Here is a 26190-nt window from a genome sequence, read left to right on the forward strand (position 1 = left end):
GATCACAGTGTACCACTTCTGCAGTCTTATCTACATTAATGATAATCTTACCTGTTACATCCCAAAGAAAGTGTATGGGTTTTTGAAATAAAGTAGTGGCTTTGTGGTTGCTGTATTTTCTCTCATCAATTCTTCATATTCCCCTTAACTGCAGATTAATGTATAATTCAATTGTTGATATACAGTATAAAGAAGTCGTGCAGGGTGATTTGATGTAAAATGCTTTATTGTAGAGAAACCTATAGATGCTGATTTCTTTACAGTAGCAGTGAAAGGAACCAGAGGTTGCAATGTGTGCAATACAAATATAGCCACTTTAACATAAAAACACAGTGAACCTACATGTCTGTTTGGGATTTTTGTGTGTAATAAATGCCTGATATGTAAATAAGTGGCAAATTGGGAAAAAAAAAAAAAAAAAAATTCCATTGGGTCCTACTTTGGTTTATTGTAAAACCATGTCTCATGAATCAAGCATTGGATTTATAACAATTTTGTGTAATATTTTTGTTTAAGGTTGTTAGCTTTTAGTGCATTAAACACTTGGACTCTTGTCACCTCCACTGTGAACATTTTATATTGTTCTACCTTCTATGGTCTAAATCAGAATTGTTCACGTTGGTGGTGATTGAACTCAAAGTCTGAAAAGTTTAATGCTTTTGAAAGCCACCTTACAAAATGGTTATTCATCATACACTGCCTGATGCCTGACACATTGCTTTACAGTAATTATATGATAAAATTTTGGCCTAAAACAACTTGTTGCATTTTTTTAATTCGTTCAATGGGGAAGGGAAACATGCAGGCCATTGTAAGGCAAAATAAAAAAAAACGTTTTTCGACGGGATTTTTACTATTTTAACATCATACACATTTCATATAAAAACTTGAATAAGTGTAGGTTCATTGGTAATTTTTGGATAATAAATTGAGCGTTGTAGATATCGCTGTAAAGAAATCTGAATCTCTAACTTTCTCTACAATAATCCAAAAATGGGTGGAATTCCCCTTTAACTCGTTTTATTGCGATAACTGTTTGTGTCACTGTGAGCTGTTCTGGGCTTCAGCCTGTAGGTGGCAGTAAATCCAGCTAGTTGAATTCGCACACTTGAAGGAAGAAGAACAGCGTTAACGAGGAGACAGCGAGTTAGCCGCTCTCTTTGCTGCATGTTTAGATACTAATAGAAAATAGAATAAAATCTGGAGAAACAAACGTGGAAAATGACCAAACTACAGCTTCTGCACCGGGCGCTGAACGAGCGGCTGATGGCGGCGGTGGAGCAGATAATGGAGATGGTGGGCGGCACGGTGCTGGAGTACGAAGCGGAGACGATTCGGGCGCGGAAAGAAAACGAGATTCTGAGACGGAGGCTGAGATGGATGGAGGGCGAAATTCCCACCGACTGGCCAGGTAACGCTCGTCCTACCTGGAGGTTCGGCCTGCGGCTAAGACGGTGGGGGGGAACACTGATAGTCACTGATTCATAACACCGCAGTGTCGAGTCTGTTTACATTCCTCTGGTAACTTACACTGAGTGACGAGGCTAAAGTGCTGAGGTTGGCTTTCCTGGCTTCTTGATCCAGTTTCCCGTTGCACCTTAACTATTGCAGCAGTTACCTCTGAGCTTCAAGCAGCAAAATGTAACTGCTGCACCACTGAAGGTGGAATGGAGAAACCGAACAAGACGCTGGCGAGTAAGAGACTTGACTTCAGCTTCGTCACTGAAAGCATGTCTTGTGTTTTTGCTTGTGTTATCCTGTTCGTTGTTAGCTAGTTAGTTAGCGACGTGGCTAGCAGGTCTGTCTGTTGTCAGTTAACGTTGGTTCTGCACAAGCTATTTTTGTGCTTCTTGTTGGAACAGCTTACGGTTTGCACAATCCAGCAGGCTAGCTATAGTCTAAGAGTAACGCTGTGCGGAGTGAGCAGAGTCTCGGTTAGACTAACGGGATTCTCCTGAACATCTTGAAGAGTCTCCAGTGCCCAACACTGTAATGATAATGTAATTATACATATATAGGATTAATTTAAGTCAGTGTAAACAAGTAATATTACTGTTGCACCATTTAAGGTGGAACAGAAAAATCCAATGAGAAGCCAACTTTAGCTTGGCTCTCCGCTGCATGCTACAGAGCTGCTTTTCGCTCCAAAAGCGACCTCTTTTGTATCTCTGTAGTCCTGCTCCCTCTATGGCCCACAGGCAGTAGTTTCTCCATGTATTTAGCCAGTGAGCTTTAGGACAGTTGGTCCTGAATGGCCATCGCTGTCCCTCCGTTGTGTAACTGGGATTAAACTCGTTAGCTTTAGGATAACTGTATCTACCAACCAGTTTATTTGTTTGGCTTTTGTTCCAGGAGAAGAAACAAAGTTCCAACAGGCCATCTTTGATTTTAGTCTTTTTTTAGTCTGTTTTGGCAGAAGAAAAATAAAATCTACTGTTTACAGAAACCATATAAGAACACTTTAGTTTAACTGCTCAGTGGAATTTGAAGAACGTGTGAACAGTTTACATGATGCTAACTGGTGTCTGTAGGCCACCATTACTTATGAGCTGTACTGGCTCCAGTGCAAACCCAAAGAATTGAGCTTCGGACACCTTGTCCTGTCTAGTTTTGGGTACGTTTTGGGTTAGGGTAAAATTGTGCAAATCATTTTTTTGGCTAGTCAACTCTTTTAAAGCTGGGAGTATGAGACACGACATATAAGATCCTAACAGGTTTTGATATTGGTGAAAATGAGCAGTTTTTTGCAGAATGTCTTGTCTAGTTGTGAGAGCATGCACACATTTCCAGTTTGGGAAGTTCTGTGTAAAATCATTTCGGTGGGAAATTTGGGAAGTTCTGTGTAAAATCATTTAATTCATTTCCATCTGATGATGAGCTCAGAAAGAAATAATTAATCGCAATAGAAAGGAGCGAGGAGCCAACATTCAAAGTAATCCGAAACAGCACGTATGTATGCAGCACACGTTTCAACCCGTCGGACATCTACGTTACACCGAAGGGACAAACATGAGTGAAAAGGGTCGCAGTACCATGTCGTTTCAGCTGTAGTTAACCAGCAAAGAAGTCTGTGTATAGCAGAGAGAGGGCTTGCCTCGGAGACTCTACTAACGAGGAGGAGGGGGGTGGAAGATAGAGGAGGGAGAACAAGTCTAGGAGGGAGGGTATATACACTGTGTGCTCAATTATTAGTAAGTCTTATTTTTGAGGATTATTTTTATTAATCACCAACTACAGTGCTCTCAGTTAATCCAAAATATTAATAAACCTCAAACATGAATGTTTAAGAAAGTAAAAGTGAAGTTTTGGCTTTCTTAGGAGAATATCTATATGTGCACAATCATTGGGCAACTATTATTGTGCAGAATTATTACCCAGCTAACTGAAACACATTTTCCCATCTCACTTTTTTATTTATCTGTTCAAGTGAGAATTATAAACAAACAACTCAAAACTTTCCCATAAATATTTCTGATATATAAAAATAAAAAAATCAGTGGCCAATATAGCCACCCTTCTTTTCAATAACAGTGATAAGCCTTCCATTCATGGAGTCTGTCAGTTTCTTGATCTGTTGACTATCAACTTTTTGTGCACCAGCAACCACAGCCTCCCAGACACTGTTCAGAGAGGTGTACTGTTTTCCTTCACTGTAAATCTCAATTGGGTTCAGGTCAGGTGAGGAAGGGGGCCTTGTCATAAGTTTTTCATCTTTAATGCCTTTACTGGAGTACTTGGATGCATGTGCATTGTCCTGCATAAAAATCATTGCCTTTTTGAAAGATGCAGATTCTTCCTGTACCACTGTTTAAAGAAAGTGTCTTCTAAAAACTGGCTAGAAGGCTTGGGAGTAGATTTTGAGCCCATTTTCAACCCGAAAAATGTCCAACCAGCTCATCTTTAATAATACCAGCTCATACCAGTACTCCACCTCCACCTTGCTGGCGTCTGACTCAAAGTGGAGCTCTGTCCCGTTACTGATCCAGCCACAGGCTAATCCATCTGGTCCATCAAGAGTCACTCTCATTTAATCAGTCCATAAAACCTTAAAAAATGTCTTCAGATATTTCTTGGACTAGTCTAGCTGCTTTAGCTTATGTGGTCGGGTTTCAGCCTTCCTTACCTTGGCCATGTCTCTGAGCACTGAACATCTTGTACTTCTTGGTACTCCAGGTAGGTTGCAGCTCTGGAATATGACAGAACTGGAAGATAATGGGTTCCTGGTAGCTTCACACTTGATTTTTCTAAAATCCTTGGAAGTTATTTTGTGTCTTTTTTTTTTTTTCTCAACAAGATTCTTGCAGCCCTGTTGACTATTTGCAACCAAATGTTTGATGGTTCTGTGATCACGCCCCAATATCTTAGCTATTTCAAGAGTGCTGCATCCCTCTGAGAGACTTTTGGTAATTTTTGACTTTTCAGAGTCAGTTAAATGTCTTTTTTGCTCCATTTTGCCTGAAGAAAAAAGCTGCCTACTAATTATGCACACCTTGATATAGGGTGTTGACCTCCTTAGGCCACACCCTCCCTCATTACACAGAGACACATCACCTGCTATGCTTAAATCCATGAAGCATTCAAGTTTATCCAGCTTGGAGTTAGAAAATATGCCTAAAAATGATAATATGGTCAAAATACTCACTTTCCTAATAATTGTGCACACAGTGTGTGTGTGTGTGTGTGTATAATATGGTCACTTTATTAGGTGTTCAGTTCCTTGTTAACACAAATGGCTAATCAACCAATCACACGGCCGCAACTCAGTGCATTTAGGCATGTAGAGGTGGTCAAGACAACTTGCTGAAGTGCAAACTGAGCATCAGAATGGGGAAGAAAGGTGATTTAAGTAACTTTGAATGTGGCGTGGTTGTTGGTGCCAGACGGGCTGGTCTGAGTATTTCAAAACTGCTGATCTACTGGGATTTTCACACAGAAACATCTCTAGGGTTTACAGAGAATGGTCCGAAAAAGAGAAAATATCCAGTGAGCGGTAGTTGTGTGGACGAAAATGCCTTGCTGATGTGAGAGGTCAGAGGAGAATGGGCAGACTGGTTCGATAGAAAGGCAACAGTAACTCAAATAACCACTTGTTACAACCGAGGAATGCAGAATGCCATCTCTGAACGCACAACATGTCGAACAACAGGAAACTGAGCCTATAATTTGCACAGGCTCACCGAAATTGGACAATAGAAGATTGGAAAAATGTTGCCTGGTCTGATGAGTCTCGATTTCAGTTGCGACATTTAGATGGTAGGGTCAGAATTTGGTATAAACAAGCATGGATCCATCCTTGGTCCGTAACAAAAAACCTACGCAGACATGGGGAGAACATGAAAACTCAACACATATGACTGTTCAAATGTAGTACAAAGCTAAACGAAAATAAATAAATGTATATTATTAAAATGGGAGCAGACTACAGTGGTTGTTTTTGAAATTTTAGGGATATATTTTAATAACAGCATTTCACACACAATGTAAGTAATGGTTGCCTCTTATATGTATGCCGACCCTCCTTGGCTTGTTCTTCCTCCTCTATCGTCAACCACCCCATCCTCCTCATTAGTAGAGTCTCCAAGGCAAGCCCTCTCTCTGCTATACACAGACTCCCTTGCTCGTTGGCTCCAGCTGAAACGACATGGTACTGCGACCTTTTTCACCCATGTTTGTCCGATGGGTTGAAATGAGTGCTGCGCGCATATGTGCTGTTTTGGATTACTTTGAATGTCAGCTCCTCACTCCTTTTTGCTGTGATTAACCTTTAATTTCTGTCTGAGCTCATCATCAGATGGAAATGAATGAAAAACTCATTTTATCATTCTCAACTCATTCTTTACTCAAGAAATCATTTTACACAGAACTTCCCAAACTGGAAATGTTGACCCTGGAAACGAGAGAGGCTCATTGGGCAAGAGAGAATATCAGAACATATAACAAGTTTTAGGTACAAATAAGCACTTAAAATCCCAAACTTTTGTCATTGTCACATGACAAGACAGAGTGCGGAACTTCTCATCCAGTGCGCTGGAGCCCGTTTTAGTAGAATTGATGTGCCTTCTTTGCACTATCCAATGCCCTAGACAAGCCTAGTTGCATGTGGTAAAACTTAATGTACTCTTTAATTTTTTAAAACTCTTTTGTGACAGACTATTAAAAATACAGACTAATTACTTGGACTTGGACTAATTGGACTAGGTAGAAATGCTTATGCTGGTTTATCTCTGAGCTGGCATGTTGACGCCTTTTTGGGTTCAACCCAACCACTGCTTTTTCTATTCTAGATGACGTTGACCCCTATGTCCCTGAGCAGCCTGTTAGCCTGGCAGACGGACCAGTATTTGAGGGGCTGGCGATCAAAGCAGAGCCTGTTGATGCCTCTGATTGTCAGTCATTTACACCTGACCCCAATCTCACAGCATCAGTGTGTACTGCTGATTTGGAAACGGTCAATCCTGCAGCCAGTCAACCTGCCAGTGCTGTCCTTCCTGATGGCACGGTGTGGGATTCGTCTCACAGCTATATGGCTCCGCTGGACTTTGACCCTACCATGGCAGCAAGGCAATGGAGAGGAAGGGGCAGGAGTCAGAAGATGTCATTTGCCTGCCCAGACTGCGGTAAAGTCTTCGGGAGGGAGCAGAGGCTGATGTTCCACATGCGCATCCACTCTGCTGAGAGGCCCTACATGTACCGCAGGCGCAAAGCCTGCTTCTACGGTGACAAGAAACGGAAGAAGAAACTTTGTGGTCTTTCCAAATTATATGTAGGTTTTAAAACTTTTCACGTCATCAGATTATACATTAACGATTATTTAAAACAGATATCCTGTCATTATAAACATTTTAATCTCCTTTTGTAGTTTTATTAGTTCACCGTTTCACTGGCAGGCCTGGTCATGGTTAGAGTTTAGCAAATGCTTGTCCATACATTTTTATACATTTGTTATTTTTTTAAACATGTTGAAGTAAATGCATTAATTGTTTCCTCTCACATCTAGCCATCAAAAGAGATTGTGGAAGATCTGTCAGACGCTTCAGAGCAGACAGAGAAGAGTACAGGATCAGCCAGCATCAGTGCACCAAGAGCTACTGCCCCCAGTGCCCCAGAAGCAGAAACAGGCGAGAAATCAGATGCAGCCAGCAGAGACACTAGCAACAGCAAGTATCCAGAAAGCAGTGGAGCCAAGCCTGTGGGTCACAGAGGCAGGCAGGGACCAAGCAGATCCAAAATTCCTCAGTGTCTGAAATGTAAAAAAGTCTTCAAGTCTGTATCAAGGCTGGCAACACATATGAAGACCCATAGGAAGCCGTTTCCCAGCCAAGAGCAACAAAAAGAGCAGGAAGATGCTGACGAGACAGACAAGAGACCACAAAAGCATCCTAAGGTACAACACACTGAATCTGATTTAAATTTAAAAGCATCTATAATTGGTTCATTACTCTTGTAGCGACATGGTAACGTAAGCGACATGACATTGTAAGCGACTTACATATATATATATTTTGTGGTCTTTTAACTCCTTAAACTGCAAAGGCCAGTATGTGAGTGCACTTTAAATTCCTCTATTTCATAACAGGTGATGTAAGGTTTGAAGTAATTGCCAGATAATTTGTAGTAGTTTGATAATAGTTTCATAAGAATTATGAGCTTTTTTTAAGGGTTACTCATTAACAACATAAAAAAATGTACATGAAAATTAGCTTCAAGCATTGTGTCTTGTTGCTGGTTTTCACTGAATTTGCAGCTGCCTGTGGTCGGGTGTCCCAAGAGCAAAATTGGCCATACTGTCCTTGGAAAGGGTTGCTTAGTTCCTCACTTACCATTGGTTCACAGTGATCACTTGTACTTGTTTAGGCAGTCAGTGCTCTCCTCCACGTGTGCTTAGTTGTCCTACAACAATTTTGGGTCAGAAGTTGGTTCAAATAGTTTAAAAAAAACTTACACTGGGGAGAAACCTGTGTGAAACAAAGGGAGATATTGCATATTTCTCTCCATGTGATATATTTCTGGAAAATGGTGTGGAATGCAGGAGGAAAGCAGTTATACTATGCCGAGCTTTCCATATCTGAAGACACATTTGCTGCAGAATCACAGAGATCTGTGGAATGGTAAGACTCTAAATGTTTTTGAAGATTTTATTTGCCAAATAAATGAATCTCAGCTGAACATAAATTTTAAATTGTGGTAAATGTTTTAAATAATACTGTATTGTATTACATACTATGCATATTAAACAACTTCATAATATATTTACATCTCTAATTTCATAGCAAAATTGTATTTTTTTTTTTGTGTAGTTGGAAATGTTGTCAAAATATTTGATTTGGTTAATTTAGAGTTGTTTGTTTTTTCTTCAGGTTACCCATTCAAATGAGTGGTAAACAGGGTGAACGGTGGCGAGAATGAAAAGGCAACGTGTCAAATTCTGCCCTGAATGCAGTTGTGTACAACCATTATTTTGTATGCAACACTATTTAAAACAGATTGATTTCAGCTTTGATTTCAGGTTTTGATTATTATCAGAATAGTTTATGTTGAGCAAAAATATACTATCATGATTTATTGTTTGACAAGCTGGAACAGACAAAAAAAAACCTGTCATGCCACGTTTAAAAATGTTATGAGTACAACTGGTTCCTATTTAACTTTCCAAACAGTGCACTGAACCAGATTCAATTAAACAGGCCGACTTATGGTCTTTTTGTACTAAATCATTCAGTTTGGCAGTGTTTTAGAAGTGCTGACATTATCCACAGTATGCTCAGAAAAGTATTGTGAAGCCATTTGTCACGATGACGATAAATATTATCATGTCCGCTCCTAAGTCTATGGTTTTACCTCATCGTTATTTTGGCGAATTATTTTTTTTTTTTATTTGTATGTTTGTTTTATAAAAAGCTTTAAAACTCTGCCTAAGACCATTTTGAACCACCGTTACTGCCAAATGTCTGCCATAGCTGTCTATGGCCACGTTCACATTATAAGCCTTATTGCTCAATTCCAATTTTTTGCTTAGATCTGATCTTTTGAATTTGTTGCTTCACATTTGTACTCAAATCTCTTAAATGTGAACAAACCAAGTGTCCTAAAACCACCTGCATGTGTGCCTCCTAATTAATAATGTCACATGAGTAAACGGTTTCGCCTTGAACAACAAACTAATCTGGTAGTCAGTTTTGTCATATCCACACTAACTACCAGTTTTCAGCTGTTTATTATTGAAGGAAGATGAAGTGAAAAAAAATTTGATGCTCTGACTTTGCATTATTTACTGGCTCTAATTTCATTCATCGCCACATTAACACTGAATAACAGTGCAGTGGGGGGGGGGGGGTTGCTGCTCTGAAAACATTGGATCTGTATCACATTACAGCAAAAAATCTTATTTTGTGCAACTTAAGCCTGGAAATGTGAACGAAGTCTATGTTGCCAAATGTGGTGCTTGGCAGGTTTTTATTTGATTTTTTCCTTAAAAGTACCTATTTGAGATGTTGTTCTTTCAGTGATGAATTTTACATGAATAAAGGTTATTTTTCTCTTTGTGGGCTGCATAAAAGTTTTAATGTTATATTTAGAGAAACAGACCATCAGTTAATCACTGCAGACAATCCGTATCCCCAGCCTTGTGGTGTGGGTACAACACGGTAGATAACTGTTTTCAATAATAAAAAAGCGATCATATTTGTTGCCCAAAATTAGAGATGGCACTCTGGGTTAATACAGCAATCACAAAAATGTATGGGTACAAGAGCGGGCAGAGCAGCTAAACTGACAGAAACCGTGCTGACACAAGAGAAGCTGAATAGAATTGGAGTTGCTAAATTACCCTTAGGTTTGATTCTATGTGTGTGAATATATATGTCTGCCCTGCAATGGGCTGGCAAATTGTCTAGGGTGTTTCTTGTCTTTCACCCAATGACTGCTGGGATAGGCTCCAGCCCCCCCACGACCTAGGAGGATAAGCGACTTAGATTGTCTGTGTGTTTGGGAGGGAAGGAGAGAGAGAGGCTGAATAAATGTCCTGATATAGAAATAAATACACAAATAGTAATCCCAACACTTATGTCTATATTATTTTGGTTATTGAAATTATAGTTGCAGAAAGAGGAAAATGAGTCAGTGAGGGTGCTGCCATGAGTTGTAAGAGAGTTGAGAGAGCTTATGCTAAGGTCCAAGAACTGTTGGTGCTTGTGTGAGAATAATACAGTTTTGGATTATGCAAAAAAAAGCAATAAATATCAACATACTACTGAGACTCGTGAATGACAACAGATGGGGTGAAAAAAATGCTAATTCTTAAGTAAATGAAGTTAGTCTTGGTTAATTGTAATGTCTTTCATGTCTTTGTCATGTTCACATGTGTAAAATATATCATATATAATATATTATAGGTCTCACAGTAAAACCAACCTCCATTTCCCTCAAACAACTGCATCCCACCACTCCCAGAATAGTTTGTTTTTTATTTTATATATCTATATATTGTACTGGAATCTGTAATGAAGAAGAAAAAGAGCATCGTGCCATCTCAACCTAAAATATTAAAACCTCTACTGAATTTTGTTCAGTTTGAAGTATTATTACTATTATCTAAATATATTATAAAATACAGTAATAAACAATGACCTTAAGGTGAGCTAGCATGATCATGGCTTTAGGGTAAATTCAAAAAAGCAGTGTCAAAATCTGAGTGAGAGTATAATTAATCAGGATATTAAAAATGTCAGAGAATAAGAAATGGAATACAAACAGTCTTAACTTTAATAGGTTGTGTTTTGCCCAGTTTGGTGTTTTGATTGTTCTGTTACCTTTTTAAACTTCTTTCAGAAACCAATAATGAGAAACAATGAAATGGAGGTTGAAAGGGCCAAAGCAGGAGGCCATTCCTTGTTTCAGTGCCCTGAGTGCAAGAAGATATTTGCTCGTTCCTGTTGGCTGACTTTCCACTTGAAGTCGCACGAACGGGAACGCTCCTTAGCCCGCAAAGAGCAGAAGCAGCTTCCAAGTAAAAAGATGAACAACAAAGATGCAGAACAACGCTCAACTGAGGTATCTACAGTACTTAATTGACCATTTTAATATGTAGTATCTAGGCTAGAGCTTTACTGTAGAGCTGAAATGATCATCTTTAGATCTTCCTATCCAAATTCATTAAATGGGAATTTCAGAGGTTTCAATTCTGTGAACAGAGTACAGGTGCAAGTTGTTTATTAAGTTGAACAACAGAAATAGTATATTTATCTGGTTATTCCCTTTATTTTCTTATATAGTGCGAATAGTATGTTATTTTTAGCAAATCAAATATTTGTATACAGAATTATTTTCAACAGTTTCATTTTTGATGTTTTTTTTTTCATGTAGGTGACAAAGGACGCACAGGAGACAGTTGCTGAAAACAGCACAGCTCGTGTATTAAAGAAAATCTTTGCCTGCCCACACTGTGACAAAGTATTCACTCGTGAAGGCTGGTTGGGGCCACATATTCGGAGTCATGTACTTAAAACGGCATCAAAAAGTGAAATTCACGTACAAGCATCTAGCATCTCGCCTGTCTCTCGGAAGAGGGCTCGGCGTACCCTGTCTCAGGTTGGTTACCTTTTATTTACACCGCACATTGCTGTGTATGGTGGCATCACCAGGATATTAGCTGTATCTTTGGTTTCCCAGAAATGTGACTTTGTAATAACAGGTTAATTGAGTTGATTTGATGAGGTTCATTGAATATCACACATTTATATATTAGAGTATTTTGTTAATTCCAGTGTGTACTTATTTCTACTGCTAACATTGTTAGAACAAAGTCAGATAACAGGAAGTCGGTAAGATTGGATTGTAATTATGTTTTATCATGTTATTCAATCTTTTCAGTTGTCAAAAGAAGATGCTGTTGATGAGAAAAATGTGACCAAAGAGAAAAGAAAGTCAGAAATAGTCTCTGACCAACCAACAACAAAGACTGAGTCACAAAAAGTCAGTTTAGAAGCAAAAAGAAACTCAGAATCTAAAACAAGCAATGATGAATCTGAAAGAATCGTGGATAAATCCAACAAAATCTTAGAGGAATCAAGAAGAATCCCTGAAGAGTCTACCAGAGAAGCAAGAGACATTCCACGATCAAAGAAAACATTCTCTTGTCGGGAGTGTGGCAAAGTTTATTTGCTTCTTGGGTGTCTGAAAACCCATAAGAAGATTCACAAAAGAGAGAGGATGGAAGAGAAGCAAAGAAGGCAGATGCTCAAAGAACTTGGACAAAAGGAAAGGAAAGAAGAGCAAAGGAGTCTTGTGGAAGAAATTATGGAGAACATTGAGGAAAAGAAACGAAAGAGGAAAAGGACACTTCTAGAGATGCAGCACAGCATCGATAATGTAGAGCAAACTAGGAACCCGGATGCAACTGTAATGGTATGTTTCCCTATTCATCTCCAAGACATTAGAAGCTAATATAAAATTGAATGGGATTAAATTGTATGGAAAATATTAACACATGCATGTTAAATGATAAATTAACTCTTATTAACTAATATTTATGTACGTGTTTCCACTGCTCTTAAGCTGTCGAAGGAAAATGGGGACAAGTCATCTGAAATACAGGCACCTGAATCCAAAAACAAGGAATCTGCTAAAAAAACGTCTGCTCGTTATTTCTGTAAACACTGCGGCAAAGTCTATGCTAGGAGGAACTGGCTTAACATGCATTTGCTTGGCCACAGGGAAGCAATGCTGACTTTGCAGAAGAAAGTAAATGATGAGGCACAAAAGAGTGATAATGATCAGGTATTTGGTATTGCCAGGTTTTATTGGAAGCTGTATTAATTGCTAGTCTTTTTTATTTGCATTTTGCAAGTTTTATCAGACCTAATATTCTCCCCCAATTTCAGATGCCGCAAGAGGGTTCATCCACTGAGGATTCTGTAGTTCAGAAAGAAGAGGATGGAGGTAAAGTTTCGTATCCGTGTCCCTTTTGTGATAAAGTCTTTCGACGAGGAATGCGGCTGATGGTGCACATGCAGATCCACTCAGGCGAGAAACCATACTCCTACCGACAACGTAAAGAACAATTTTATGGTGACCTGACAAGACCCAGAGTCCCAGATACCTGCAACCAGGAGGTAGGAGAATTTATGATGAAACACATGATGACTACAAAAGACTGCATGTCAGACTGACACCTTTGAGGAATAACTTGTTTGTTTTTGTAAATAAATTGTTGACACTGTCCACTGACACTAGGATTTGAACACTGGTTATGAAACATCCTGAACTGTTTCTTCAATTATTATTTTAAAATGTTAGGAAAAGCACCTCAGAGACCTCATGCCGTCACCAGACAAGTCAGTCTGGGATTGACCATTTGAATTTTTATTTTTCAGTTTTAGTAACAGTTAATGCAGAATTCTAATAAGATTCTTAGTAACACTCCAGTAGTGCCAACATATGTACTTAAGCATCACCAAGGTTCATGCGCTAAATGTGTAGGGCCCGCTGCCCTGTGCATTTTAGTGCTTTCCAAGCTTTAAAGTCCGTGTAAAGGAAATTCAGAGAAAATACGTGATAGTAACACAATAAGAACACATACGTGTTAGAAAATAGTTGTTGAAAACATGTGAAAAGACATGAATTTGGTAGCACTGAACTGTGGAGTTGGAACGGTTTTCATCGTTTTTGTCTTCAGGGTTTTTTTGTTTGTTTGTTTGTTTGTTTGTTTGTTTTGTTTGTTTTTGAGCAGGGCTGAAATTGTGAGTTGATGATGCACTGGGGCCATACTTGGTATGACCCCTCCCCTCACACTATTACATAATAAAAACTAGAATGCATTAGCATCAGTGGTTCTCACACTTGGTCGTAAGTTGCTACATCTATTGCAGCCTACAGTTTGCAACTAGCCATGCCTTTATCCCACAAATGCATCTTCCCTGGATGGCAGAATTTGCAGAACAACTTGCCCCTCATCCGCTACAGTGCTTGCATTGCTAACTTCAGGTAAGCTATGGTGCTGTCTGCTACATTGGCCAGCCTGCCCTATTCGAGGCCCTTCTTACTGAGCTCGATCTAGGTCAATGCCCAGTGGCTACATTTCACTGGGAAACAGGACCTTCCACAGAGTTTTGCAGCTAGACTCTGAGCCTCAGCCCCACATTACAGCTCACTAGTCCTCCACTGCAGTGCTAACTTCAGCTAATCTAAAGATGCTGTCAGCTAGCCAGCCTACTCTAGCCTTTCAGGCTGTTTGAGCTAGGTCAGTGCTCAGCAGCTACCTTTTACACTGCGAGCCATGGCTCCTGTTATGGCTCCCTAACCCTCCGTCACTTACTTCAGCTAGGCTGGAACTCTCATTCCAGACCATGTGTGGTAAGTGTGTTGTGTCTTCAGGTGACATGTTAGCCGGAATGGATGCTTACAGAACAGGGCTAACAAGCTACAGACTGCTATTACTCTATTATCTTACACTAGCCATTGCATAAATGGTAGAAAAAATTATCATTGTGTTTCAGACTGAGAGGAGCGAGGTTGATTCTGGAATAGTTCAGTGTCCTCTGGCTCCAAATTGGATTCTGGCTGAGGTTAAAACGTGTAGCCATACATGTCCAAAACTGCTAGACATAGCATCCATTTTTCAGGTCGTAGTGGTATTTCATACTTGAGAGAGGTTCCATCTATTGAATTGAGTTAGATTGAATCTTTCAGACGATTGGGTGTGGTTTCAGTGCTTTCAGTGTACTTGCCCCTTGTGTTTCAGAGCAGAGAATATTGTTTTTTTGTTTTGTTTTTCACGATAATAAAACCTCATTTTATATGCTTGGTGGTGTGACAAACTCCGAGGCATTTATTCTTGCTTTACACGGACTTTAACACGCTCGTTTAAACTCAGTAAGGGCTTCTTAATGAGCTGATTATTTCAATTAGAATAGCTGGGAATGGGAAAAACGTTAAAATGTGCAGGACAGCGGACCTCCAAGACCAGGGTTGGGAAACACTGCACTACTGGACACCCTGTTTTTAATTTTGTTTTTTGACATAGACTACTCATGTAAAAGTTACAGCCTCATGTGTCAAATATTTCTAATTTCAGTCATGTGGAAGCCAAAATGTGTGTTCAAAAATAAAGATCTGTCTTTGCATGTTAATAAAGCATTGTTCTCATAGTGGCCATTACCATAACACACAAATGGGTATAGATTATTTGCAGTTATGCCTTCCAAATAAAGGGCTGTTTCTACCTGCAAGTTGAGTGCCTTGACATCTCCATTTGTTCCACTTTTTTCCTTAAACCAACAAAAAGAGTAATTATTGTGGGTTACCACATTAGGCTTTTTCTTAAATAGTGTTTAGACTTCTCTTGTTAAGAATTACTAATTGCCAACTTTCCCCCCCTGCAGCCTGCAATAGAAAGCAGTGATGAAAGGGAGAAGGATGGAGGATTCGCACTGACTAGGAATCAGACTTCTGCAGTGTCCCAACATCATTCAAGTACCACAAAGCCTATGGAAACTGTCCAACCTCATTCAGTTTGCACTGGCAGCCTAGTACTACCTCTGCAGTCAGCTGGTGCTGCTTCCTACCACAGCATGAAACATCAAAGAACTGACACAGAATCAGTTAGCAAAGCCAAAAGCCACTTCAGTTTGCAGCCTAGAATTGTTCTAGAACCAATTACATCTAAATCCAAGCCCTGGGCTCCACCTGGAGATGTTGATTTTAGATCAGTCAATTCTAAGACTGGTGACAAGGAACTGCACCTAATGTCTGACGCGGCTACAGCAGGCACTGTAGATTGCCAAGTGAAGCAGGGCTGTCCTCGAACTTCAGTTGAAAATGCATATGAGAGCCAGAATGTGTTGTCTGGTGTAACCTATGCTCTTAAGTCAGAGACAGATGATCCAGGTATTGTTTGTGCTACTGTAGGTTCAGATTCTAAGTTATTTGAAAATACCTCCTACTCTGAAAAGATCCTTGACAGCGTAGAGGACCATTTATACACAGAGCACTCCAAGAGCAAAATGTATGAATTTTGGCAAAAAGATGGTCAGGTAGAAAGCCTTGGTTGTTTGCTTGATGCCAAGCAGATGACCATCAGAAGTGAACTAGAGTCCAGTTCTGGCACCATGCAGCAAGTAGGTTACCAAGAGTCAGTCTGTATGAATCTCTCAGATGTCAACAGTGATTATGATGACGACGATTGGTCAAATGTATCCAACAACCTAGATGAAAAGAAAACCACAACAGAAAGTAAAGTGCAGACTGCACAGTTGTGTGTGAAAGATGCCATGACCAATCATCCTGCAGAATTTCCCACCAACGTACAAGTCTGTAGTTCTTTATATAGTCATTCGCAAAACATGGATCAAACTACACCGAAAAGGTTGGTGGACACAAGAACAGCCAACCGTTCCCTCCCCAGATCCTCACAAAAAGTTATTGGTGCTGCCTTAGATGTAGAGTCTATACCAGATGAGATAAAAGAACAGTGTACCTGCGACGGTCGGCTCACTAAGAGAGATGAGCAAGTGGTCACCTCTGTCCCACAAACAAAGGAGAGCACTAAGGGCCGGAAGAGCTCGTCTACATGTATGATTTGTGGTTTAATATTTGCTGGCAGGCCATCCCTGTCACAGCACATGCGGGTGCACTCTACTTCGGCATGTATTGGTAGGACGTCATCCACCTTCAGGACATTCAAGAACAATGAAACAAAGATTAAACAAGATGATGTGCATGTCCAGGTACGCAACTCTATCAAAAGAGAAAAATTGACAATGTTTTAAATTGCTTACATTATTCAGCATGTGGTTATATAAAAGAGGTATAGCCAATTATAATATATAGCCTGATGTATGCTTAATTAGAAGCAATTCTGATGTGTACATTCTGTTTGTATTCTTTGAAACATTCCTGGTTCTGAAGACCTCAGACGTGCATAGAGACGATTCAGCAGACAACTCTGAAATCTTAGGAAACAGCGACTCTGCAACAGTGAGGAAAGCAAGAGCAGTGAAGTCATCTGGGTGTCAACCAGATACGAAAAGCCGATGCTCCAAAAGGGGCTGGAAGATTAAGAGCAAAGAATTGAAAAAGGAAAAGAAAACTGTTTACTGCAGATTTTGCAGTAAAGCTTGTAGAACAATAGAACTGCATCTCCAGTATGATCACTCAGAGGAACCTGAGGTGATAGAAGCTTTGCATTTTAGCAAAACCCAAGAGGAGAGGAAGAAATTATTGAGCCGTCTTTACAGGCGAAAAAGCTCAGAATGTGAAAACATGCGTACAGTGATGGATAAAGACCTTGTTCATTGTCTGTTTTGTCAGGGATCTTATCAAAGGAATCAATTTTGGAAACATGCTTTGGTGTGTGAGCAGAAGGAACCGGAAAGAAAAGAGGAGCTGACATTAACTGAAGCTACCAGCAGTGTACATACTCCAAACACAAGGCCTAATATAGCACAGAAAACACTTGATCCAGAGTCTGAGTATCCGATTCAGAAGTCCATCACAACAGCACAACGGACCCTTCCAGAGTCACTGAATGCTCCCTTACCAGATGTTGGTCCTAGCATTTATCATAAATCCCTTTCTTCAGATTCAGTTTTTCCAGAAAGTTGTAGTACTGAGCTAAACCCAACCTCTGATCCAGTGAAAGCGGTCCCAAACATTTTCACAGAAATGATGTCACTTGATTCAGAATCTTCGGGCCAGCCCATTTTAGATGCATGCCATAGCACAACAGAGATGGCCCCTGTTACATTAATTGACAACAGTATAACAGAGAGTCCAGATGTGGAGCCATCAGTTCCTCTAGTTTTAGACTCTTGTCACAGGACTAAAGAAAACACTTGTCTAGAATTAAAGAATGATGCAGAATCATCTACTTGTGTTTCAGAACAAAATATTGATTCTGAGTGCTCAGGTCTTCTCATTCTGCAGTCATCTCTATCTGATGCTAGCTTTAGTGATGTTCAAAAGCCATTTGGAACTTCTTTTCTTAGTTCTTCTTTTCAAGGCTCTGGCTCCTGTGGCATACAGGAAAACACTATTCAAGATGTTTACTCCTTGCAAAATTTAGACTGTATTGGAGAAGGTATTTTCTCTTCAGAATCGGTGGGACATGTAGACTGCAATTCACACCAAACTCCTGGCCTAAAATCACAAAGGATTACAACCCCAAGAACAGACATTGGTGACCTACAGCAAACCTTTAGATCTAATGCAGAATTGGAGCAGACGGTCATTGACTCAGATATGGGTGACCTTGATTTGGAATCAACAGATTCTCTAATTCCAGACCCTTTAATTGGTGATGTAAAGAGAACTGATGGTGGTGAAACAGGAAGCCCTTGCAGTCTCATTTTTGACAGTAGCAAACATGGAGCCCCCAAGTTAGAATCAGGTTGTCCTTTTGTTCTGGATTGTATTTCCACTAAAACACAGCGACCCCCTGATCCAGACACAGACATGCCATTCAGAGGAGTGACAGAAACGTTTGATTCTGAAGGTCACGTCAAAAAGAACATGGGCAAGATTGAAGATTCTGGCCGCGGCGGTGTTTTTAAAGTTCTTGATTCAGATTGCACTGCAGTAGTAAAAAGGAAATTGGACAGCCAGAGCATCGAGTTCAAAGAAGCAAAGAGAAGCCAACAGAGCGATCCCCCACAGGTACATGTTCCTCTGAGTTAATTTTTTCTCCTGCATACAGGCTAGGTTTGGGCAATGACCTGGATTAAAAAGGGCTTGATGTACTCCACGTATTGATTTTGGTCCTGGATTTTGAGATGGCCTGCTTAACTGCTTAACAGAATATGACAAGTGTGTTAGGGCTAAGAGCACAAAGAACAGAAACTGAATAATTAACTCTCATGTTATGTTTGGCCTCGTGTAGGCTTCTTAACATGGAATAATCAGCATGATGAAAAATGGCTGTTCCTCATTTTGTGAGGATTGCTAATATACATGATTCGGTCTTGGTGATATGTTGCAGTACAAATTTTACACACCATCTGCTTTGGGATCTTGGCAACCCCAGCTATAAAACAAGGATACATTTAATGGTCTTTCACATGGTTTGGTTTTCTGATTGGTGTTGAAGGTTCTAATCTGTTTTCCAAAACTTTGTTTCTCTCACACATTTTTTTATGGGGGAAAAAATCTTGTTTGTTTATTTCAGGTATCAGCATGAGCATGTTAATTTGTGCCACTACCTTTATTAGTGCCATTAATACACTTTCCTAATATGACCCTTCTAGCCTTTGGTTTGACCCTGAAGCCTAGCTTTCATGCACTAAATTTTCCTATCACCAACTTTGTGACTGTAGCCCTGTCATTCTTTCACCCTATTGTTATGTTCATTGTGCTTTGACATGATTATGTTCATGTAAACCCTGTGTTCACACAATGAAAGACAGCTTAATGTGCCTGGATCAGAATGTTATATATTACAGGTACAGCTTTGGTATTTCTGGGCCCCAAAACAATGAGAAAATCTAAACATAACATGAGGGTTAAGTATAAGGTGCTCTGCAACATTTTTTGTAGTGTGAAGAGCACCTTAACACTGCAACACGTGATATGAATTGAATGAAAACCTTGTATGTCCATTTTTGTTGTTTTTCAGGTTTTAACATAATGTGAAAATGCCTGTTGACTTATAAGTAAAGTAGATTTTTTTCCATTTTCTTGTGAAGTTACCATTTTGGAGATGCAAGGTTTTCTTCCAACAACAGCAATATATATTCTGATTTTGTGTTATGTACTGTTGCCTACTAACAATCTTTTTTACAGTACATGATTTTAGGTAAGCTCTTTTTATGTATTGTCCACTTGTTTCCACTCAACTCCATTGTATTGCCAACAACACATCTGGCAATACACTTGAGCATTGAGGGGCCACACAGATCTGCCAGAATGGCTCATTTCTAAGTCTTAGTTATTAGTTGTATTGTTGAGATTTTCATTCTGTGGACTGATATGTTGCAGCTGATTCAGACCTGTGGTTGATTTGTAGTACAGCTTATAAAAGGGATGACCAAAGGTGTTTAACCCAAAGTGCTGAAATTAATTTGTTTTTTTTCCCTTTATTCATAAATTAACAAATGCATATGGTGGAATTAATTTGTTTTTTTCCCTTTTCACAGCTTAAACTCAGTGACTATATTTGCTGTTTAATGTATGTTTTGCTGTAGCAATCATCAGCAGAAGTGAGTCCATCAAGTATTGTTCAAACTTCCAACCTGGAGTCTGGATTTCAAGCATCCAACCTGAATTCCACAGTTTTGGAGAACAGAGGAGGAAAAGCTAAATAAATCATAAACTATATTTCTGTTTGTGATGTTGGAAACCTTGCTTCTAAATCACAGACCATCTCCAATCTGAGCACTGGGCACTGAGAAGAGCCAAAGCCCTTAGTTATGACAAGCTCAAAAGAAATGAAACAACTGCTGGATCTTTGCTGGAGAAAAGGAAACTTCATGATGTCTCAAATAAGGACTGTGTGCATTATGATTACTGTCATGGGTTATTTAACACAATGTCTGTTGCTAATTATGCACAAAGGTGCAAGCATAAACATCCAGCCAGAGCTACGACTAGCTTTGAGTTGCTTCAACAGTCTCGTTAGTAGTGAAGTAGGAAGTGACCACATGGCCTGTGTCACTCTGAATGTAGCAATAGTGAAGACAAAATGACAAAGACTGAGCCAAGCAGTGAGGCCAGATTCGCTATAGATAAGAGAAGGAATTCTTGTGTTCAAACTCAGGAAAAATGTTGATAGTTTATTTCTTGATAAGAAATGATGATTCCAGTGGCTACACTCATATTTGGAATTTTTTCAAGATTATTGTACAGGTAGGAGAGAAGAGCAAAAGACATGGGAGGGATGCTAAGTTATCCTACAATGCATTAAGCTGTTTCTTTCAATGTTTTGGCTGTATTGAAGAAATGTATATGTTCAGCACCGTGAGGAAGAGATGGCATTTATTTTTGTTCACGTATTTTAAAGAAATAAATATTCAAATGCCTAAATAAGCTTTCTCTGTGTCTGTTATCTTGGTAAACAGCATGAACCTGATTAAAAAAAACAAAACAAACAATATTCCCCAGTGCAGTAGTTATAAAATGCTGTGGTGGTGAAGGCTAGCATGTGCTTCCACCAAGACGTGCAGCTACATCTTTTCAAACTGCTGTTAACGCAACATCACTGGACACCTGAATGTGTTTGAAGGAGAATGCTAGCTGACAATTCTGTGATGTCAGCAAGTAGGTACTCAGTATTTCATTAAGTGATGGGAGGGGGAGGGGCGTCCAACCTAAAACTAAGACCAAGACTAAGGCCAATTATGCTCATTTGACTCCTGGCCACGGCATTGCGGTAGTATAAGATCTCAATCACCTGATGATGGGACCATTGTTTAAACAGTTGCACCACTCAAGTGCACACAGTGTAGAGCAAGTGCCAATTTATGCTTTAACCATTTGATGTTGGCTAAACAGTTAGAGGCTGCCTTTGCATTTTCTTGTCATTTGTATTTGTTCCATTATAAAGCCAATGAAAATGGATGATGACCGTTCAGACAAAGAGGAAAGTGAGTTGCAGAGCACAAAAGTGCACACCTGTCAGCACTGCAGCGCCACATTCTGCAGCCCTTACCACCTACGCAGACATGTGTACACTCACACAGGTTAGCAGTCATACATGCTTGCACAGATTCTTTTCTCGAATGTGCCTTTTTTTAATATTTCCACAACTACAAGCGGATGATGTCCAATTTATATTTATAGCCAGACTTTGATCTTTTGTAGGTGAAAGGCCTTACTGGTGCAGCCAGTGTAATTTGGGCTTCATTCAGAAATATCGTTTTCGAAACCACAGAGTGACCTACCATGGTGAGTACAAGTTAGAATGAATTTTGGCCACTTTCACACCTTCTTTCTTCAACCAGACTTTAGCTCAGTCTATTTTTACAGTTGCAAACTCTCCACCTGTACCTGGTTGCAGGCCAAGCCAATGAACTGTGGTTCACCAATGAACTTGATTGGTTAAATTAAAACTGACACACATTTAAATGGCAGTTGTAGAGAAATACTAGTAAAGTTCAGTTTTACAACCATGTTGGCAAAAAATTGGGACATTGGGAATATAAATTGAAAAATGAATAATGTGGAAACCGTTTAAACCCTATATTAAATTGAAAATAGTACATTGACAACATATTATGTGTTTATTTATTATTTATTAAGTGTTGTTTGTGTATTAAGCTTAACATTACATTCTGTTTTATTTAGATTTTGCAGTGTCCAAACTTTTTTAAAAGTAGGGTTATATGTTAAAAACTTTGTGGTACACTTTAAAAGACTTTATTTTTAGGCAACAAAGTGGGTATTGTTTGGTGTATTATTTACTTATCAAACCAGAAACAAATAAGATACAATATTTGCAAAACCCATATTCTGATGCAGCCTAAATGTTTAGGCAATGGTCCTATAGGCTGTTTCTGTACAGTGTTTTATGTGTGAATTGTTCCTAGATCTATTTCATTTGAAATATACATTAAGCATATTTGAAGCCTATGTCACTTCATCTCTAGGAGAAACACAGGGAAGCTTTTACCAGGATCTAGCTAAAAAACGCAAGACACGATCTGACAGTGGAGAGAAGCCAACACAGAGTGAGCCCTGCAAACAGGTGTTGTACGAGATCTCCCTACAGTTTTCAATGAGAATGTCACATTATCTGCGTTATGAATTTCTCATTATCTCTCAACTCCTGCCCCTGTGGGTTTATGTTTTTTTTTGGGGGGGGGGATCCTTCTGTCTGTCTGTAGACATTTTCAGAGAGCACTGCGGCTTTTCTGGAGCCCTCCGTTCCCAAGGAAGAAAATGCCACCTCAAAAACCAGAGGTAAAAGAACACTGTTTTTCTCCCCTTTAAAAAGATGCTCAGGACTGCCCAGAGTGAAGAAAGATTTCTTTGCTTAGTTTTACCTGAAGACACCCTGCAATTTGAATAAATGGCAAGAGCATCTGTCATTTTAGTCCCATTTATTTATTTATTTATTTTGAAGCCTATAGTTTTAAATGTATGTTAATTAAAAGTATCTTTAATGCTGCTTTTATGTTTGTAAAGCATATTATTTTTTGTTTATTGATGTTGCCATTGCCTTGCATCATTTCTCTGATTTATTTTTAATCGCTTTTAATGGTTTATGTTTCTTAAATATTCTTTCGTATTCTTGCTGCACTTATGTTGGTGTGATCATCATTGCTATTCTAATTATAATTATTATTAATCTTATTATTATTAATAATATTTTTTATAAGTGTGCTAAACAATAATTCTAGAGAATCTGGAGAATTTCCTTCTAAGATTTGCAGAACACAGAGCTCACTCAGTAATGGTAGTCCAATTTGAGCTTATATCATAGTGATGTAGTAACAAAATCAGGTAATATAAAGCAGCACCTCAGTTTTTCTCTTTTGACCTGAAGACACAGCTTACTGTTAACATGTAGCTCAGTTTGACCCAATACTGAAACAAGTGCCGTTGTTCAGACCTGTGGTGTTTATCACATTACTAATGTGAACGTCTGCATGATAGTGTTTTGATCTGGGCTATTTGGGGGAAATTAAATAGAGCCTTTATTCCGTATGAATCAGCCAATCACACACAGATTACATAAATGGACCTCCTCAGGTTAAACTAGTTCAAATAGGACTAATGCTATTGCACTTATTGTGGGGAACAACAGAGCAGTATAGCACATTCATAGTAATCAACCTGATAAGATGCAGGCCTTGAGTTCTAGTTGCTCCACTGAATGGAAGCAAATGCTGTGTCTCTTGAAAAACAGAAAACTTTACCCATATCTTTGAAACATAGAAAAAGCAGTCAGGGAGCATCAGACTTAACTATGTATCTAAAAGTGCAAGGTTCAAAGAATATAAACCATTTTTCATCAAGATTTTTTGAAAAGAGAACAGTATAGTCACAGGACAGCATCTCCGTCTTCACCCAGTGAGGTATGCCTGTTTGGTTATGCAGCCATGCTGACCACTTATGCAGTAACAAAATGTCTATTCAACACTATCGTAATGCAACTGTTGTTCTACAAAGAATGTAGAACTATTGGGTCTGGATTATATATTGAGAGGTGAGCCCTATGGAGAAGTCAGATCACTGCTGTATTACTGGCCCAGCTGCTTTTGTATTTACCCATATTTCCAGATATTGAAGTGTTCATTGTCATAATGTAAGATGGCTTCTGGCTTCTTCTGTTTTAGAAACTTGAGGATGTTCCACTGGGGGTGGTTAACTGACAGCAGAGAACTGACATGTTTCTGAACTGTTGCCACAGAGAAGCGTTTTCAACAATGAACAGTGTTAAAACCATTTGCAGCAGATTTGGATTTTTGGGGATTTTTTGTTTGGATTTCTTAATTTGCTTGTACCAATATTTTTAACAGAGTAACATATAACTGAACACTGACTGAAGATGCTGATCATCTAAAAGGGTGCAAAAATGTGTGCGTTTGATAGTGAGTGTGTTTATAGCATAAACAGCCAGATATAATTGACTTCCAAATGCTAAAAGGTTGACATAACTGAAATAAGTTAATCCACTTGCATTAGAAAGGAGAAAATCAAAGGAAAATATGTCAAAAACAGGAGTTTACTCCTGACTAGACTTAAAGTTATTGAAAGATATAAAAAGATGAGACTCTTTACAACCATGCAAGACGAGGTAGACCACCAAACTGCCATCAGATAAACAGTACATAAAGAGAGCAGAGAAAATCAAGGTCAACTCTTGCTAAAGATCTGAAAAAAACCCACAGGTGTTTCTGTCCATCCTTCCACTGTGAGAAGACAACACTGTGGGTCTGAAAGGATGTGCAGCTGTCAAAAAGCCCTCTCTGAGAAAAAGAAGAAAATTTGCAAATCGTATAAAGAAGCTGTTGGTGTTCTCAGAACAATGAACTGACCAAGCAGTCCAGACCTCAACATCATTGGGTGTTTGGGATTACATGTATCATCAGGTGCAGATAATGTGATGGATTTCTAAGACTGAATTTTGGAGGTGTGCAAAAATCTCCCTGTAGATTTCTTTAAAAAGCTGAAAGGAAGTCTCCTGAAAAGAACAGTAACTGTAATAAAGGTAATATGTGGGCACATTACATGCTGGAAAAAGATATTCTACTTTCTTCTTGTTGTTTTCTGCTTACTTGATACTGAAAAATAAATGCGATATAGTTGGAATTTTAATTGACTGGAAATCAAGCGAAGGGTCCTCTCTGACTTGTGCTCAGTACTGTGCATATGGGTATAAATAATACAGTTGCATTTTAAATGTAGTCGTATTTTGCATTAATATTACAGGCAGTGGTGCTGAATGCTGTTGCAAAGTCTCCCTTCAGCTGGAGCTTGAACACAGTTCAGGGGGTGGTAGTATTTGCAGTTAGCTGCAATTTACTGTCCCATTTCCTCTAGCCATCCCAAAACTGATCTAAATTACAATCTATAATCTATCCTTGACTTATTATTTATTGCTCTTCTACATAACAAAATGATTTTACATTGTATTTGTTACAAAACTGTAAATATAAAATGTGAATTAAAAGTATGGAAGTTTTATTTGCATAATAAAAATAAGATGTGTGTGAATACCAGAAAGAGACTGCTCGGGCAAAAAAGGAGAACAAGGGCCTGGAAAGACAGCTGCAGACCCTGAGTCTGATCGCTGATGAGACAGGTACATCAGTTCTATTTCATTCTGGTCTTGGTGATGTTTGGGGTCTTCTTTGTCAAAAATATTGCTTTGAATTACTGAGGCTGACTTTATCTCTGAATAGTCTGTACATTTTATTTAGTCTTGTAGTTCAGCACCTTCAGAGCTTAGTGATTAGCTAATGTTGTGAAATTCTGTGGTGGAGAGGCACCAGAGCCCTTTCTTAAATTTTCATAAATCGTGACAAATGCATTTAGAAGTTATAGTTTTTCTTTTCCCAGTAAGTATTTTTTCCCTCTGGCTGTTTCAGAATAGTTATTTGTAAAAATGTTAATACTAAACAAATTGACCTATAAAATTTTTATTCTAAGGTGTCAGAATTTACCTTTTGGCATTTGACAAAGTTTCCATTCACACATTTTATATTTATTTTGGAAATTCAAATAAAAAATATATATTGAAATGGGGAAAAAAATTAAAAA

At 38.9% G+C, this 26190-nt stretch overlaps 1 protein-coding gene across 3 annotated transcripts; it reads left to right on the plus strand.

Annotated features, from left to right (window-relative positions):
* The first annotated feature begins 1099 nt into the window (after positions 1-1099).
* Positions 1100-25724, plus strand: zgc:66474 (uncharacterized protein LOC327500 homolog). 3 transcript variants are annotated; one of them, XM_017685714.2, is made up of 11 exons: positions 1100-1411; positions 6285-6763; positions 6998-7384; positions 10828-11049; positions 11362-11586; positions 11869-12402; positions 12553-12774; positions 12879-13109; positions 15378-16721; positions 16903-18648; positions 20172-21016. In XM_017685714.2, the coding sequence occupies exons 1-11, from the start codon at positions 1222-1224 to the stop codon at positions 20289-20291; spliced, it is 5700 nt and encodes a 1899-aa protein (XP_017541203.1). In that variant the 5' UTR covers positions 1100-1221; the 3' UTR covers positions 20292-21016. The 3 variants fall into 3 exon arrangements, with proteins under 3 accessions (XP_017541203.1, XP_037400654.1, XP_037400653.1); XM_037544757.1 differs by lacking the exons at positions 10828-11049; positions 11362-11586; positions 11869-12402; ... (3 more) ...; positions 16903-18648; positions 20172-21016 and adding exons at positions 21530-21665; positions 21787-21870; positions 22572-22669; positions 22809-22884; positions 24264-25724; XM_037544756.1 differs by lacking the exons at positions 15378-16721; positions 16903-18648; positions 20172-21016 and having other exon boundaries at positions 12879-15368.
* Positions 25725-26190: the final 466 nt, after the last annotated feature.

Source organism: Pygocentrus nattereri, chromosome 14, assembly GCF_015220715.1.
Source record: "Pygocentrus nattereri isolate fPygNat1 chromosome 14, fPygNat1.pri, whole genome shotgun sequence".
Classification (NCBI taxonomy): Eukaryota; Metazoa; Chordata; class Actinopteri; order Characiformes; family Serrasalmidae; genus Pygocentrus; species Pygocentrus nattereri.